Source organism: Nothobranchius furzeri, chromosome 11 (genome assembly GCF_043380555.1).
Source record: "Nothobranchius furzeri strain GRZ-AD chromosome 11, NfurGRZ-RIMD1, whole genome shotgun sequence".
NCBI lineage: Eukaryota > Metazoa > Chordata > Actinopteri > Cyprinodontiformes > Nothobranchiidae > Nothobranchius > Nothobranchius furzeri.
Window position 1 is genome coordinate 25,497,692 of NC_091751.1, and position 17,605 is coordinate 25,515,296.

Below are 17,605 nucleotides of genomic sequence, written 5' to 3' on the forward strand. Positions count from 1 at the left end.
ATATATATATATATATATATATATATATGACATGGGATCAGACCTCTGAGAATCATAAAAATGTTGGATATCATTTCTACTTTAGTTTTATCACATCCTGTCACATTACTATACACAGCTCTGACAGTGGAATGCATCGTAAATTGTTGTATTACATTTGAGAATGATTTATCATTTGCACCTAAGAAACAAGTTATAAGCGCCAACACTTCCGGTCTGTGGTAAGTGCGCTCCACCGCGTGTGCGCTGGGATAGTGTGTGTGTCCTGATTTTGCAGGCTTTGATGAGATGTGATTAGAAATAGCTCACAATAAAATAACCTCAAACAGCTCACGTGAACGAAAATTTCTATTTTGATCCATAAAACCGTCCGCAGTCGAATTATTCACAAACTCTCACGTCTGGATCGGTCTGGATGGACAGCAAATAATAATTTTAAAACTTTCATAAAATTCTAATAATATAAAAATAAAATATATGCTAATTTGTCCACTTGTAGGAATCCCGTACTGTCACCGTTATGGACGTTTGTGTGACCACAGCGGAACTAATAATTGGGAAATGTTTTCCTAGCCGTACTGAAGCGGACAGTAACTCCTGAACAGACGCCTTTGGTCAACGTACCATACTGCGCTGTGCTAACGCTTCAGCAGCAACCCTGAACAGTCTTCATTAAACTCTTGAGCATTTTGTAAACGATGGAGTCGATTTTGGAACAACAGCGTCGCTACCACGAAGAGAAAGAGAGGCTGATGGACGCAAAAACTAAAGAAATGTTGCACAAAAAGACCACGGTAAGCAGCGCAGCTTTTAGCATTAGCATGTTGCTAACACCAACGCAATGTTCACGTATTTGTTTTCGACTCTTGTTTCAGCTGCGGGATCAAATTAATTGTGATCATCGAATAAGAGCCATGTTGGATGTAAGTATGAAATGCTGCTCTTCCACCAGTGAGCTAAATGTTGTTTGGTGGTGTAGTTTTTTCCGTCGTGTTAAGTAATAGAGTCAATAACAATCATTGTGCTTAAGATCTGAATTTTATGAATCATTGCAATCGATGTTGTTCTGATTTGTTAAATGTAATATAGAAGTTATATCAGAAAATAAAGCTTATTTGTTGTTGGGTAAAGTTGCTTTTATTTTTATTGAGTTACCTGTAATGCTTGGTTCCTGCCTTGGTCGTCATTCACTTTTAGTGTAACTTTGGTGAATTTTCACCATCCATCCATCCATCGTCTGAACCCGCTTGGCCACGTAGGGTCGCGGGGGGGGGGGGACTGGTGCCCATCTCCAGCGGTCAATGGGCAATCAGGCGGGGTACACCCTGGACAGAGTGCCAGCCCATCGCAGGGGACTTTCACTGAATTTTCACTAATAGTATCCAAACGTTTAGAGAAGTAAATCAAAACCTCAGGTTGATCACTGCTGCTCTTTTAATCTGAAGTTCTCCTCATTAAAATGCAGTGAAACCAGAGGGCTTTACTGACACATCCAGACTTCATACACAAAACCCAACAGGTGGTACAGAGGGAGGATTGATCCTGCCAACGCTTACATTAAATTAAGAAAGGGCAAAAAAAAAAAGTAATTCAATAAATGAGGAAATACAATTGAAGATAACACACTTGGAGTTAAATGAATACAATTATTAATTTCCACATCTATTTTTTTAATACATTTCTTCATTTATATTCCTCACACTTCCTGTGGTATATGGTGATGAGGTGAATTAAAGTTAAAGTCCCACTAGTTGTCACACTGATGTGTGACATTGTTCTCTGCATTTGACCCACCCCCGGCAGTCCTCCAAAGGTTGTTGGAGACACGGCAGCACTCGGGAGCTATTTGGTGGTTTAACCCCCGATCCAACCCTTTAAAGCTTAGTGCCAAGCAAGGAGGCATTGGTTCCTGTTTTTCGAATCTTAGGTGTGACTCGACCGTGGATTTGAATCCCGATATCCCAGTCCCAGGGCAGACACTCATACTAATAGCCCACCTAATAATTGCATCATGTATTTCTATATGTACTTTCAATTTTATAACCAGTTATTGTCAATTTTGGTGGGATCAGACCTCCATAGGTTGATTTTTAAAATGTTTTAAATAATTTTAAGAATCACATTTAAACATGATCCTGAATGAAAGCGTATGTCGTGGTTGAATAAAATACTTGATCAGCTCAGTGCAGTGTGCTGGTTGCTTCTAAAGGTAATGTGCTTTATTTAACAATCTGATGTTTATTTAGATCTTCTCAGATCTAACAGAACTATGATGACATCTGAATCAGTCTGATATTTCTACCTGGAGATTCTAAGAAGCAGAATTTGTCAACTGATCTCACACACAGCTTAACCCAAAGTCTTAGATCCGGAGGGCATTATGCACATAGGGGTTGGGGTGCTCGGAGCGCCCCAACCCCTATGTGCGTAATGCCCTCCTCCCCTTTTCATCTAATGATCGTGGTTAAAAGGAAATCCTCCAGAATGCTGCAGAATCTGTGTCTGCTTTTTTTTTCCTGAGCGGTAAGTCTTGTGTGAGTGCATGCTTGCATGCACGCGCGAGTGTGCCTGCGCTAGTTAACAACTCGTTTTTAGATTGAGAAACTCCGACAGCACACGCGGAGGGGTTGAGGGGGGTGCGGTCTACCACTGCCTCAGTGCCGCTCTCCCGGTTCGCCAGGTGACGCCTCTTTCAGAAGCGTTTTTCTAACAGGAAATGTGGATGAAATGCGTCTCCAACCAGGCATTGACCCTCACTTTAAATAGTATTCTAGAGCTAGGTGTTGTCAAGCTATGTGTTACCATGGTAATTTAGAGCCAAGTCTATTACCATGATGATCTAACAGTGAGTCAGTGTTGGCTAGTTTAATGTCATCTGTTGTCATGTTCTGTGTCTCCTCACAGAGGTATATGGAAGTGAGTGCAAATCTCAGGGACTCTTATGAAGACAAAGATGGGTACGTTTTAATTTTTTTAAATATATTCAATGTACTTTTTTTTTTTGCTTGTTAGAGTTAAGCTGTTGTCTCTTTCTGTTACCCATTGTTTACTCAGGTTTGTTTTCCTGACAGTAAAAAAAATCTAAATATATAATTACATTTTTATTCTGGCCTATCAGAAGCGTTGGTATCCCATTCCACGGCTTTTGTTGCTACTTCTTTTATTAAATATATTAAATATTAAAGTCCAATGGCTCTATTTATAAAACTTTGTTTGGATCCTTTACTAAAAAAATTTACTTGCAGAAATAAAAAATTGGACCCATAAAACACTGCGTACATATAGCTGTACACAATTCCTGCTTTATCTAACTCTACCTAGAAATGTGTTCAGGTGATTTTGGATCACATCCCGCCTCCCGCACACCCACTGCTACCATTATGGTCAGTGCAAATCACTTCATCAATATTCTGGATATACATAAGCCAGCCAACCTGTGGATTTTCATGTGGAAACCATGGCAACAGCGAAAAACGCCTGTTTCACTGAGCTTGAAATCGAGGTGCTTGTGGGTGAGGTAGGGCATGGAAAATCTTTTTATTGTCTTTGAGTGGTACAGCGTTTGGTATGGCGGCGGATTCTGTCAGAGTGATGAGAGATCTGTGGTGAATATAAAAAGAAAAAAAACATTCAAAAGAAGTGGTCAGATGGAGGCAAAGAGGAAGATGGCATTTAAATGCTATCATTTAATGATACCATCTAAACGACTTCCTTATGATGCTGAGATATTTCTGATGTAAGGGAAACATTAAAACTCATTCATAAGTTACATTGAGAATATGTCAGTCTGTGATATTAATTTATGATTTTATTATGGCGAGTGCATAAAGCCCAGCGAACCATCGTTTTGCGTATACAAAGAGCACTCGCTACTGCTTTATGGAAGAAACACTGCCTTGCCAGAATTTGAATTTTTTAGACGTTCATTTAATTAGAATTTTAATTCTGTGAAATCGTGTACTTGAATTTATTTACTTGTTTACTTAAATTACACCAGCAAAATTTTAATCTGTTAAACATCAATTGCAGAATTTCATCTTCAAAAATTCAACAACAGGATTTCAACAGCAAAAATTCAACATCAACTGACGTAACCAAGCCAAAGTAAACATCACTCCATTGAGTCGACATCTAACTGGTGTCACATGATCAGAGAAGTCTAATATGCTTGGCTAAAAGCCTCTTGAATCTATTAATCGATGGTCGCTTTGGCTTGGTTTACCAAGAGGTCACCTCAGTTGTTGAATTTTTATGGATGAAATCTTTGCTGATGTATTTTAAATTTTAAAAAATTCAAATAACACATAATAAAAATTCTTTTTCATAAATTCTATGTCTAAAAAAAGTCATTCTGATGAGATTGTATTTCTTCCATACAACATTTCCTTCTTTTTTCCATATCAGATCTGATAAAGGCGAGGCGTTGGATTGGTGTTTTATGTTTACTTGTGTTTAAGTGTTGAAAACACCTGAATAAAAAATGGAAATTGCTCCCATCCAGCATGAGAAAGGACGAGCTTGGTGCCATCTCTGGACCAAATGAGTTTGCAGAGTTCTACAACAGACTAAAGCAGATAAAGGAGTTCCACCGAAAGCACCCAAATGAAGTAAGAGACATCGTGAGCAGTCAGATTAGATTGTATAGTGTACCTGAAGCAGTCTCACTGCTGTTTGTCTCATATTTTCTGTAGATTTCCATCCCCATGTCTGCAGAATTTGAAGAGTTGATGAAGGCCAAAGAAAATCTCAGCGAGGAGGCTCAGAGTAAGTTCGACGAGGTTTGCCATTCATCCATGTTTAATGGATAAGAGTGGGTGTCACAATTCCCCTGAGCTAGATTTCAAGGTGGTGCTGCCATGTGGGTCTCTCTAAGCACTCCTGACCTGTCCATTTGTTTCTTTCAGTGTTTGGTTTTAGGAATTATGCCTGAAACAATCCACTAAATTCGCATAGGAAACACACACACACATGGCTGATGACTGGAGCAGTTACAGCTCTACTCCAAGCCCCTCCTAGATTCACAGGAGTGAGCCTCACCTCACACCTCACCTTCCTCCGCTTATCCGGGGTCAGGGTTGCTGGGGCAGCATCCCAAGTAGGGCCCCCCAGGCAGTCCTCTCTCTGGCCACGTCCGCCAGCTCTTCAGCTGGGACACCCAGGCATTCTCTGGCCAACCTAGAGATGTATTTCCTCCAGGTAGTCCTGGGTCAACCCAGGGGCCTCCTGCCGGCAGGACATGCCCAAACACCTCCCGAGGGAGGCGTCAAGGAGGCATCCTGACCACATGCCCGAACCACCTCAACTGGCTCCTTTCGATGCGGAGGAGCCAGTTGAGCTGCGGCTCCACTCAGAGTCCCTCCCGGATGTCTGAGTTTCTTAGCCCAGACCTTTTCCGATCGAGAACCATGGTTTCAGATTTGGAGGTACTGATCCTCATCCCAGCTGCATCACACTCGGCTGCGAACCTCCCCAGCAAGAGCTGTAGGTCCGAGCTTGATGAAGCTAGGAGGACCACATCCGCAAAAAGCAGGGATGAGATTCTCCTGCCACCAAACTCCACACCCTCAACACCACGGCTGCACCTAGAAATCCTGTTCATAAATGTTATGAACAGGACTAGTGACAAAGGGCAGTCCTGGCGGAGTCCATCCCCGGTCTGCCGCTCCACAGGAACTGCCCCTGATGACCACGCAATGTTTCAGAGACATCTCAACCACGACAGTCCTACAATATCCAAAGCCGTGAGATACCCAGGACGAATCTCATCCACCTCCGAGGCTCCACTGCTGTGTAGTTGTGTGACTACCTCAGTAACTTCTGCCCTAGAGATCGGACAGTCCGTTCCCAGGTCAACCAAGGCTGTTCCTCCTTGGAATGCGTGTCAGTGGGATTGAGAAACTCCTCAAAGTATTCCTTCCACCGTCCGACTGTTGCCCCAGTTGACGTCAGCAGCTCCCCATCCCCACTGCAGAAAGTGTGAGCGAGTTGCCGCCTTCCCGTCCAGAGGCGCTGGACAGTTTGTCAGAACCTCTTTGGAGCCGACCGATGGTCTTTTTCCACAGCTTCTCCCATGTCCGAGCTTTTGCCTCAGAAAGTGCCACTGCCATCCGGCTCCACAGAGTCTTGAAACGACTCACTCTGGAAGGTTCTGGAGCTGCCAAAGCTGCTGAGATCGCTTTATTAGAGGGATTTGGAGCAGAGAACTAGATTAATTTGGTTCATTAAGATCTGGATTAAATAACATGGGTTGGTGCACATTAAAATCTAATCGTAGGTTTAGCTGAGCTGAGGTTTGATCCATTTTTAGTTTCCAGTTTCCATCCCAAAACTCATGAAACATCTGGAAATTTTTAGCTCATTGGTACTTCATTCATTCATTCTCTACCTGCAATAGAGGCTCATTCAACTATTTGAGGTTGTCAATCCCAGCTTGTAATTAGTCTTTTTGCTGTGTTCCTGAGCATTAGCCTAGCCAGCCATGCCAAAGCAAAGGGCCTGGTGACGCTCCCATTCAGCCCCCCCCCCCCTCTTTCCGAATTTGAACTGAGCCAATCAGCGCTAAGCAGCGTACGTCACACACTGACACTCGGTTTCTCATAAACAACAAAGATGGCGTCTAAAACGGAGATCGCTGTGGCTGTTTCCTCTGTTCTAAGTAACTTGGACATGTCTTTAAATTCACAAAAGAAGCACTAAAAGCCTTTCCTCTAAAGAAAGATGTTTACGCTGTTGCCAGACGCCATCTTTGACTAGAGCGCTGTGCGATACAGTCGTCAGTTCTGCCTTTTATTTGACTGGTTATTTTTGAGCTGGTTAGTCCCGCCCCTCGTGGTGCTCTCTGCCTCTGAGATCCAGACCCGTCCTCTGTGTAGAGTGGACGGAGGGCGAGCCTGGCAGGCCAGGCTACTTGTAACGAGTGAGTGACGGGAGAAGCTGCGGCTGAAGTGATGCTTGTGTGTCTTTCTCAGACATGGTGGATTTCACTGACGAGGAGGGATACGGTCGCTACCTGGATCTCCATGACTGCTACCTGAAGTACATCAACCTGAAGGGAGCCGAGGTTGGGATCCTCACATCGTCCACGTGTGTGATTTGGATCCATGTATTCTTACTGCCGCTCCTGTCTTACAGAAGGTGGATTATATCAGTTACCTGACCTCGTTTGACCAGCTGTTTGACATCCCTAAAGACAGGAAAAACGCTGAGTATAAAAAGTAGGCCTTTCTCTGCGGTGTCACGTCCGACTCGACGGGTCAGAAAATCTTATGACACGACTTTGTTCAGGTACCTGGAGATGCTGCTTGAGTACCTGCAGGACTACACAGACCGGGTCAAACCTCTGTCGGACCAGAATGAGCTCTACAGCAAAGTGCTCGGAGACTTCGAGAAGAAGTGGGACAATGGCACCTTTCCTGGGTGGCCCGTAAGTCCAGAACTGTCTGCTGGCTCTGATGGGGCTCGCTGATCCCTCCTGACATGCTTGGCTTTTTGATTTTGCTCTAGAAAGAGACGAGTAGTGCTCTGACTCACGCCGGTGCTCATCTGGACCTCTCTGCTTTTTCTTCCTGGGAGGTAAGTAACCGGAATCTCCTGGTTGGAGTTAAAACTGAAGGTTGCTTCCTCACACACCTGTTTGTGTCACACAGGAGCTGGCCTCGCTGGGTCTGGACCGACTCAAATCTGCTCTCATGGCTCTGGGACTGAAGTGTGGAGGGTAAGAAATCTGGGACCAGAGTATGAAAAGTAGCACAAGGGGATCTCCACACAACACAAAAACGCAGTACAACAGTGGAGGACATGGTAGTGATGTTCTACGTTCTGTTTAGTCGTGGCTTTTTGTCAGACTCTCAAACCGGGAACAGCAGCGGGAGGAAAACTCTGGAGCAACTAGTGACTCTACCTCCTTGCCAGAGAACATCTCAGCAAGTAGAAGCTAACTGTTAGCATTAGCAACTCCACCACACAGCAGAACTTCTCAAGGTTTGTGTTATATGTGGAGATGAAACACAAAAGCACACAGTCAGTGGTATAGTCACGTTGCTGTTAGGAGAGATTAGATCTGTAGCGAAGCCTCGATGACGTCGACGGCTCGATTCTAAAAATTTGTCGCCGTCAGATCCGGTAGTCGACGCACCGCGCCCACTTGTTGCATCCCCAGGAGTTTGTAAATAGAGGAGGAATCTGCCTGGTTTTCCTCTAGTTCGCCCTCTTCTCCGCCTTCACTAACATCTCCGCCAAATACCGAAGACCCGGAACAATGTCCGTCCGCTGCTATATTCCTTTCCTGTTTTGCCCGCCTTCGTCTCCCGGCAACAGACAACAACTTCCGGGGTCAGATGCGCTGCTTCGTCTCTACCACAGATGTAGAAAATCACCGGGAGCGTTTCTCCCTTCATAAAGGAGCTTCTTTCAGACATGAGGAGAGCTGTTTTGGTGGTAGCAGACTCTCCTCCGCGCTGGTCTGTTTGCTGCTGGGTGTTTTTGGTTTATTTAAACTTGGTAACTTGAACTTAACGTTGGTAAAGCTACTGTTAGCATTTTCGCTAACAGCTTCTTGCGTTGGGATGAGCGTTTATGTTTTGGTTTAGAGTTCATCTTTTTTGTGGTGCAGATCTCCTTTTATTACATTTAGAGTGTTGTGGGTTTTCGGTTTAGTGTAAAATATCACCTTGAGTTTGGTTTAACCACCCAGTTTAGAGTTTGGACCTTTGGAGATCCATATTTTGGTCCAGAACCCTGTAATATTTGCCCAGTGGGACATCCCTAGTTATTTGTACTTTTGTTTTAATTCCCCACAGGCAGAATTAGTTTTATTATTCCCAACCTGTGGATGGAAAGGTTTATGTTTTTTGTTGTTGTAAATAAACCTGACCATCATTTTAACTTTAAAATCCCGTGTTATTGTCCCTTCCTTTTTGCACACGAGCCAAACTCCCCAGGAAGGGTCGTAACACCACTCGCCTCACGCACATAAGTGACCAAAACAAAGCAGCATGGAGACTCTCCGTCTCCATCCACCTCTCAGGCAGCAGCCTGCTCTCCCAAGTTCTACACGTCACCAGAACATAACCAACCGCAACACAATAAAAGCAGTTTTATACAAAATGGAAGGCCTGTAGTGTTTATTCTCTTACAGTAACAATTAATCAATTTTTTAGAGGAATTTATTTGTTTGTTTTTTGGTTTTTATTAACCGTGCAATAGAAGAATAAACACTAGATTAATTGTCTAAATAGTCATTAGAATAGTCGACTATTCGTCAGAATAATCGTTTTAGAAATAATCGTTTACCCCCAGCCCTAGGAGAGATGTCTGAATATCAGGAAACAGGATCTGCACCCCTCTCTCCTGGCTGCTTTCACACAAACTTGGACCTGGCGTAGGCACATTTCGGAGATGGTGACACATTTTCAGACTTGTAGACACACACACGCACAAAACCAACAAGCCCCCGCCCCAGTCTCTGAAATGGGAATAATTACATCTGTAATTATAATATAATGTTTTTTAGATATTACTTTCATATGTCTTCAGATTACTCATTGGTGCATCTCTAACTATAAACTAAAACGGCACCGCAGCAACCCGGGTGGAGGTGCATCTGTCGGTTTTCCTTGGACAGCGGCTCAGATGGAACACCGGCTCGTTCCGGCGGGAATTAGTTGACCGTCGGGCTGATGATTGTTTCAAATGAACAGTATTTCCTGCCTAAAGCCCTTTTTGGTTAAATGAATGTTTTCATAAAATGTATCAGTCCTTATTGACATTTTAGGCTCCATCTGACCAATTATTTAAATGTTTTTATTTGTTTATTGAGATCCCAACGCTCACTGCTGAGCCCCAGAGTGTGCATTACCGTCTTGGTCGTCATGGTTACCGGTGACATGCCATCACTTAGCAGGCATATTTGTATGCACAATATTCATAACGTAGTTTGCATTGGTCATTTATGGTGGAAAGTGGGTGTGTAGGAGGTGAGGTGTGATCCTGAAACACCTGAGCTCATTTCTCGGACAGGTGAAAATTATTTTTTTTTTTTTTTTTTTTTTTTAACTGATTCCAAATAGAGTTTTAGCAATGATTTTAGAGAGTTAATCAGGTAACGCCTGTGATCTGGTGGGGGGTCCAGGTGCTGAGGTGGTGTTTCTGTCTTCTCAGGACTCTGGAAGAGAGAGCTCAGAGACTGTTCAGCACTAAAGGAAAATCCCTGGAATCCCTCGACCCGTCATTGTTTGCCAAGAATCCCAAAGCTAAAGGTCCTAAGAAGTAGGTGGTGCCAGAGTTCGCCCTGCCGTGTGACTTTTATCACTCTAACGTTCTTCTCTTCTCCCGCAGAGACACGGAGCGAAACAAGGAGATCGGCTTCCTGGAAGCTCAGGTCTACGAGTATGTGGAGATTCTGGGGGTGAGTCCACTTCGTGGGAGGTGGCTTTTGTTTCCAATCTGTTGGTCTTTATGGCAACTTTGAGTTTCCTGTTCGGAATCAGGAGCAGAGGCAGCTGACCCACGAGAACGTCCAGAGGAAGCAGGCTAGGACAGGCGAGGAGCGAGAGGAGGAGGAGGAGGAGCAGCTGAGTGAGAGCGAGAGTGAAGACGAAGACAACGAGATCATTTACAACCCCAAGAACCTGCCGCTGGGCTGGGACGGAAAGGTGAGCCCATACATGTGACTTTCTGCTGTCAGGTCAGAGAGCTGCATGATCCTGTTAGCTTCGGGGTCAGTGAAGCTGCTTAGGCCACACCCCTTTTCTCTGGTTTTCCTGATCCATCTGATCCTTTGTGGGTTTTATCCTCCAGCCTATCCCGTACTGGCTCTACAAACTCCACGGTCTGAACATCAACTACAACTGTGAGATCTGTGGAAACTACACCTACAGAGGGCCCAAGGCCTTCCAGAGACACTTTGCGGTACGGCCGTCTCCCTCGCGTACCACAGGTATCACATGTTCTGAGTTTTTCAGCGAGGGATAAAATCTCTGGTTGTTTTTGTAGGAGTGGAGGCACGCACATGGGATGCGCTGTCTCGGAATCCCCAACACGGCTCATTTTGCTAACGTCACACAGATCGAGGACGCTGTCGCTCGTAAGTCCAGGTTCAAATGAACCATCAGGCGCATTTCTGCGGTTCTGTGACGTGTTTTGTGTTTTAACTCCAGTGTGGGCAAAGCTGAAGTCCCAGAAGGCGTTAGAGCGGTGGCAGCCCGACACAGAGGTACGGGAACATGCTAACAGGTGTAGGACAGAATGCTTCCAGATCCCATCAGTCCTCTCATCTCAGGAATTCTGTTCTTCCCAGGAGGAGTACGAGGACTCTATCGGGAATGTGGTGAACAAGAAAACCTACGAGGACCTGAAGCGCCAGGGCTTGTTGTAGAGCGGCAAAGATGTCAAGTTTTTTAGTTTAGTCTTGTGTTTTTATTTGTAATAATGTTTAACAGACTCTTCCTTTGACCCATTAAAACGGCCATTTATGGACCAAGTAAACTGTACTTTTGGCTCTGCGCTGCTCTGTTAGCGACTGAACACGTCAGACACCTGTTTAAAGATCAAAACCCCAGAATCTCACTAAGGTAACTTAAACTGTCTAACGTGATAATGAAGAGGAATGTGTTACTCAGGTGTGTCCTGTCGTCAGCATCACAGGTGTCTTCAGTCTGCCTGTTAGTAGGTTGTGCCATTTGGAGGTCATCTCCAAGGTCTCATCACACCATTCATCAGGGTCAAAGTGGACGTAATGAAAGACAATGGAGGACACTGGGGCTAGAAGGAAATACTAAAAGCATTTAAAGTTTATTTATACAGCGCTAAATCACGACAAGAGTCGTCTCAAGGCACTTCACACAGTAAACATTCCAGTACAGGTCAGTTCATTAAGCCAATCAGTAAAAAGTTTCCTATATAAGGAATCCAGCAGGTTGCATCGGGTCACTGACTGGTGTCAGTCCTGTAGCGACAGTGGAGAGGAAAACTCCCTTTTAACAGGAAGAAACCTCCAGAGGGTCCTGGCTCAGTATAAGCAGCCATCTGACCGCCATGACTCACTGGGGATGGAGAAGACACATGCACTCTGAAGGCTACTCTGGACTGATGAGACAAAGCTGCTTGTAGGAGCCAGAATAAAGATTTTTGTTGGGTGTATCGATCACGGCTCGTCAGCAAAGTCATTGAAAACACACAGTTTGATGGTGGGAAGCCTTAAAAAGGAACATCCCATGGCTGTTTATTCCCTGGTGGTTGTACTAGAGGCCCTTTTTGGTACTTGAACCACTTGTCGATTGATTTGTTTATGTCATGTTTATTTATTTAGCAGATGCTTTTAAGCGACTTACAATTTATAACCTATAGGGCATGTTGTGATCTGTGGGGGAAACCGGAGCACCCGGAGGAAAACCACACATGCATGGGGAGAACACGCAACTCCACGCAGAAAGGCTGCAGCCGAGTATCGAACCTGCAACCTTCGTGCTGCGAGGCAACAGTGCTAACCACTGCGCCACCATGCAGCCCTATCAATCATGTAAGATGGCTCCTCTTCTCGCTTTAGCATCTGTTGAGCGTGTACGGGGCCGTCAGTGCACCCTTCTTGTGTGCTGATGGTTACAAGGTCCCCTTACGCCTGAAGAAACTCCTCTCAGCTCCATTGAGCTGTCTACATTTTGCCCCCCTCCTTTTGCTTCTGAAGAACCAAGTAGCTTCATCTTGTGTGCATGGTGTATCTACGCCAACCACATTCGGAGTAAATGGCTGTATGATCAGCTGATTGTGTTATGCCAATCCATGCTCAGACAAAGCTTTGTCCAGAGAGAGTTACTAGGTTGTAAAGGCTATTTGGCTTGTTTAAATGATAAATGACCTTCACTTGAGTAGCGTCTTTCTGAGTCACAAAGTGCTTTACACACACTGGTGGTGATGAACTACAGTCAGGTCCATAAATATTGGGACATTGACACAATGCTAACATTTTTGGCTTTGCACCACCACAATGGATATCAAATGAAACAAACAAGATGTGATTTAACTACAGACTGTCAGCTTTGAGGGTACTTGCATCCAAATCAGGTGAACGGTGTAGGAATTACAACAGTTTGCATATGTGCCTCCCTCTTGTTAAGGGACCAAAAGTAATGGGACAGAATAAGAACCATAAATCAAACTTATACATTTCAATACTTGGATGCAAATCTGTCTGGAACACAGACATCACCAGACGTTGGGTTTCATCCCTGGTGATGCTCTGCTAGGCCTCTACTGCAACAGTCTTCAGTTCCTGCTTGTTCCTGGGGCATTTTCTCTTCAGCGAGTGAAATGCATGCTCAATCGGATTCAGGTCAGGTGATTGACTTGGCCTTTGCAAAACCGTCCACTTCTTTCCCTTCAAAAACTCCTTGGTTGCTTTGGGTCATTGTCTAGCTGCACTGTGAAGCGCCGTCCAATGAGTTTTGAGTCATTTGGCTGAATGTGAGCAGATAATATTGCCCGAAACACTTCAGAATTCATCGTGCTGCTTTTGTCAGCAGTCACATCATCAATAAATATAAGAGAACCAGTTCCACTGGCAGCCATACATGCCCATGCGATGACACTTCCAGCACCATGCTTCACTGATGAGGTGGTATGCTTAGGATCATGAGCAGTTCCTTTCCGTCTCCATACTCTTCTCTTCCCATCACTCTGGTACAAGTTGATCTTGGTCTCATCTGTCCATAGGATGTTGTTCCAGAACTGTGAAGGCTTTTTTAGATGTTGTTTAGCAAACTCTAATCTGGCCTTCCTGTTTTTGGGGCTCACCAATGGTTTACATCTTGTGGTCAACCCTCTGTTTTCACACTGGTGGAGTCTTTTCTTGATTGTTGACTTTGAAGAAGAAAAGAATAAAATTTCATTTCTATAGCGCCTCTCAAGATAAAAATCACGAGGCGTTTCACAAAAACAAAAAAATGTAAAAAATATTTTAAAAAATTTAGAAAACGATCAAAATATATTCAAAATGAGCAAAAAAAATAGACAATTGTGATTAAAAAAATTTAAGAAAGAGAGAGAGTGAATAGGAAAGAGGGAAAGCAGTGGATCCTGAGGAAGGTGGAATAGGTGGGGAGAGCAGAATAAAGAGAGAGTGGTGAAGAAGGTCATACAAAAGCCAGCTTGAACAAGTGAGTCTTCAGCTGCTTTTTGAAGGAGACCACTGAGTCCACTGATCTCAGGCTCAGGGGGAGAGAGTTCCAGAGTCTGGGGGCCACAGCAGCAAATGATCTGTCACCCTTGGTCTGTAGCCTGGTGCTGCACAACCAGTAGGCTTTGGTCACTGGACCTCAGGGACCTGCTGGGGGTGTAGGGACTAAGAAGATCACCAATGTAAGATGGTGCTTGTCCATGTAAGGCCATATAGACCAGAACCAGGATCTTGAAATGAACCCTGAAGTTGACTGGCAGCCAGTGAAGCTGGAGGAGAAGCGGGGTGATGTGGGTGTGTTTGGAGGACTTGGTCAGAAGCCGAGCACAGGCGTTCTGAACCACCTGTAGACGGTTCAGGGAGGTTCTGCTCAGACACGTGAAAAGAGAGTTACAGTAGTCTAAGCGTGAGGAGATGAAGGTGTGGATAACTGCCTCAAGTTCAGAGCGGGACAGAATGGGACTCAGCTTAGCAACGTTCCTGAGATGGAAGAAGGAAGAGCGAACAAGAGAACTGACATGAGAATCCAGGGTGAGAGCTGGGTCAAAGGTCACGCCAAGATTCCTGACAGAAGGTTTGGTGTGAGAATCAAGCTGACCAAGAGAGTCTCTGACTTTGGGAACCAGCTTGTCTGAGGCACAGATGAGGATCTCAGTCTTATCTTCATTCAGCTGAAGAAAGCTCCCAGCCATCCAGGTTTTGATGGAGTCTAAGCAGGTGTGTAACAGCTGCAGCTTAGACATCTCATGGGGCTTAAAGGAGATGTACAGTTGGATGTCATCTGCATAAAGATGGTAGGAGATTCCTCTGAAGGAGCTCAGGATGTGCTGAAGAGGAAGCAGAGAGGAGGAAGTGTAGAGGCCCCAGCACAGAACCTTGTGGGACACCATGGGTGATGGGTGAGAGGTGGTGGAGGACCTAAACTTGGAGACGGCCACAGAAAAGGAGCGCTCAGAAAGATAAGAGGAGAACCACTCCAGAGCAGTTCCTGATAGGCCTACCCAGTCTCTCAGCCTCTCCAGTAGCAGGTGATGGTCAACAGTGACAAAGGCTGCAGTCAGGTCCAGCAGGACCAGAACAGAACAGTCCCCTGCATCACTGTGAGTCAGAAGGTCATTAGAGACCCTAAGAAGAGCTGTTTCAGTAGAATGAGCTCTACGAAAACCTGACTGGAAGCTATCATAGATGTTATGTTCATCAAGAGTAGCTGTGAGTTGTTTAGCCACAACCTTTTCCAAGATCTTGGAGATGAACGGAGATGAAGTTTAGAGATGGGTCTGAAGCTGCTATGGAGAGAGGCGTCAAGACTTGGTTTTTTAAGATGCGGGTGGATTACAGCGTTCTTAAAGTAAGCAGGGACCTGACCAGTGTAATGGTGAGGTCCCTGCAATTCACGCGTTGGTCACCACACCATCTCTGATGCGCTGACTGTTAAGGAAGGTCACTGGCTGATGCTCAGTTTCAATGATGATTTTCTGTCCAACGATGTAGCTAGAAAAGTGTTTAACCGCCCACCTGGTGGAAAGCAAAGCTTTTTCACAGCCAGAGTACTTTAACTCAGGACCGGACAAGAGCTTACTAGCATAGGCTACGACACGCCTGTCGCAGTCATAAACTTGGTAGAGACCGGCACTCAAACAGTGAGATGAGAAAACGACCTCAAGGTGGAACTCTTTGTCACAATCGGGGAGCGCCAAGCACGGAGCTGAGCATAACACGGCCTTCAGATCATCCATGGCCTGTTGCTGCTGCTCAGTCCACTCGAAAGGCACACCCTTCTTCAGTAGTGAAGAAATACACTCCTTGATGTCAAATGGTTTTATTGACAAGGATGAAGGAGCCCTGCGGCGACATACAAAGCTGAGTGAGCAGAAGCTAACGGCAGCATGAAGCAGCAGCATGGGCTGAAGACCAAAGCTAAGCAATGTGATAAAATAGGTAAATAAATGCAGAGTGGCTTAGCATGCATACTGACAATGTGACCATTACATTAGCTTAACAAGCAGGTGAAGACTTACAGATACAAGTCGAACAGTAGCATAGATAGACAGCAGTGTGATGGTTGAGCAGCAGCAATCCAACTGAGATGCAGTGGTAATCCAAATGAGAAGCAGCAGTAAGTACAGTGAGGGATAGTCACATGTACGCGACTTCGGGCACATCCCTGAATACAACTTTTTCCCTCGAGGCTTGATCGCAGCACACCCTAGTGGCCAGTGGTGACCTCTGCATCCCCCCTGTCCAGGAAGCCGTGTGACACACCGGCGCAGTGGACTCATGACCTAACCCACTGGCCAGTTTCAGGTACATACCGCTTGGGTGGCCGCCTTACCCTACCGGAGCCCGCTGGCTGGGAGGAGGGGGGTGATGGGCACTGTTCCGGGGTCTGCGCCGCTGGGGCAGCGTCCCTGTTGGCTACAACTGGAGGATTCTGTAACGGCTGGGTGGTGCCGGGGTTTGTGCCTTGGGGCTCGGGTGGTGTGTGTGACTGATCTGGCAGGAGTCCCACTGACCCCGGGTTGGTGGGACCTAAGTCGTGTGTCTCATCGTTGTACGCAGGCAGGGGCGCAGCCCTCTCTGGGTGAGTGCGAGGGGTGGCCGGGATGAAGGCGCAGAGAAAGCGCCGGTTGTGCAGGGTGAGGCGGCCAGACCCATCGACCCTGACACGGTATTGGTTGTGTCCTAGTGACTCTAATACCACCCCAGATCTGTCCCATGCCCGCGGGCTACCGCCAACTAGGTTCTGGAGGAACACCGCCTCCCCGACTACGAGGGCGGAGCGGTCGTACGTGTTCTCTCAGAAACTCAGTGGTACGGGCTATCCGAGTCCGGAGGGCCTCTTCCTTCGCCGCCCATGCCTGACGCCAAAGCGGACGGATGTGAGGGTTGGAGAACTTCTCCAGCCTATTAACAAATGACAGCGAGTCCCTGAGGGGGTAAAAAAAGATGATTTGCGCGGGCGACAGGTTGCAGTCGGGGTCAGGCGTATTACGCAGTTGTAACATCGCACGCAGAAAGCGGTCATGGTCGAGGCTCCCGGTCGGGCCGGTGTTTGAGACTAGTAGGCGCTTCACCGTCTTGACAGCCACCTCCGCCCTTCCATTAGACTGGGGGAACCCAACCAAGGACACGCGGTGCTTGACCTGCCATAAGCGGAGGAAATCCGCTGTGCTCCCTGCCGAGAACTCCAGGCCTCCGTCACTTGACAACTCCTCAGGCACACCAAACGTGGCGAAGAAAGCCCTTAAGTGACGGATAAGCCCAATGGAGCCCCCGAGATTGGTGCCCGCGGGAGAGCTCATGACTTCCACCCAGCCGGAGAGGCGATCGCCAACGACCAGGTAGTGGTGACCCCTGTAGTCGAAGAAGTCTGCGAACACCTCCTCACATGGCATGGATGGCGGTGATGCCGGCATGGGAGGTGTGGCCGTCTGC

General features: G+C 46.0%; 1 protein-coding gene across 1 annotated transcript; it reads left to right on the forward strand.

The window, feature by feature from the left end:
- Positions 1-572: 572 nt before the first annotated feature.
- Positions 573-11,489, forward strand: sf3a3 (splicing factor 3a, subunit 3). The gene is made up of 17 exons (XM_015955768.3): positions 573-794; positions 876-923; positions 2,905-2,957; positions 4,502-4,607; positions 4,692-4,764; positions 6,969-7,060; positions 7,132-7,214; positions 7,285-7,423; positions 7,504-7,572; positions 7,647-7,714; positions 10,159-10,266; positions 10,336-10,405; positions 10,488-10,652; positions 10,798-10,908; positions 10,993-11,083; positions 11,157-11,212; positions 11,297-11,489. The coding sequence occupies exons 1-17, from the start codon at positions 699-701 to the stop codon at positions 11,372-11,374; spliced, it is 1,506 nt and encodes a 501-aa protein (XP_015811254.1). The 5' UTR covers positions 573-698; the 3' UTR covers positions 11,375-11,489.
- The last annotated feature ends 6,116 nt before the right edge of the window (positions 11,490-17,605 follow it).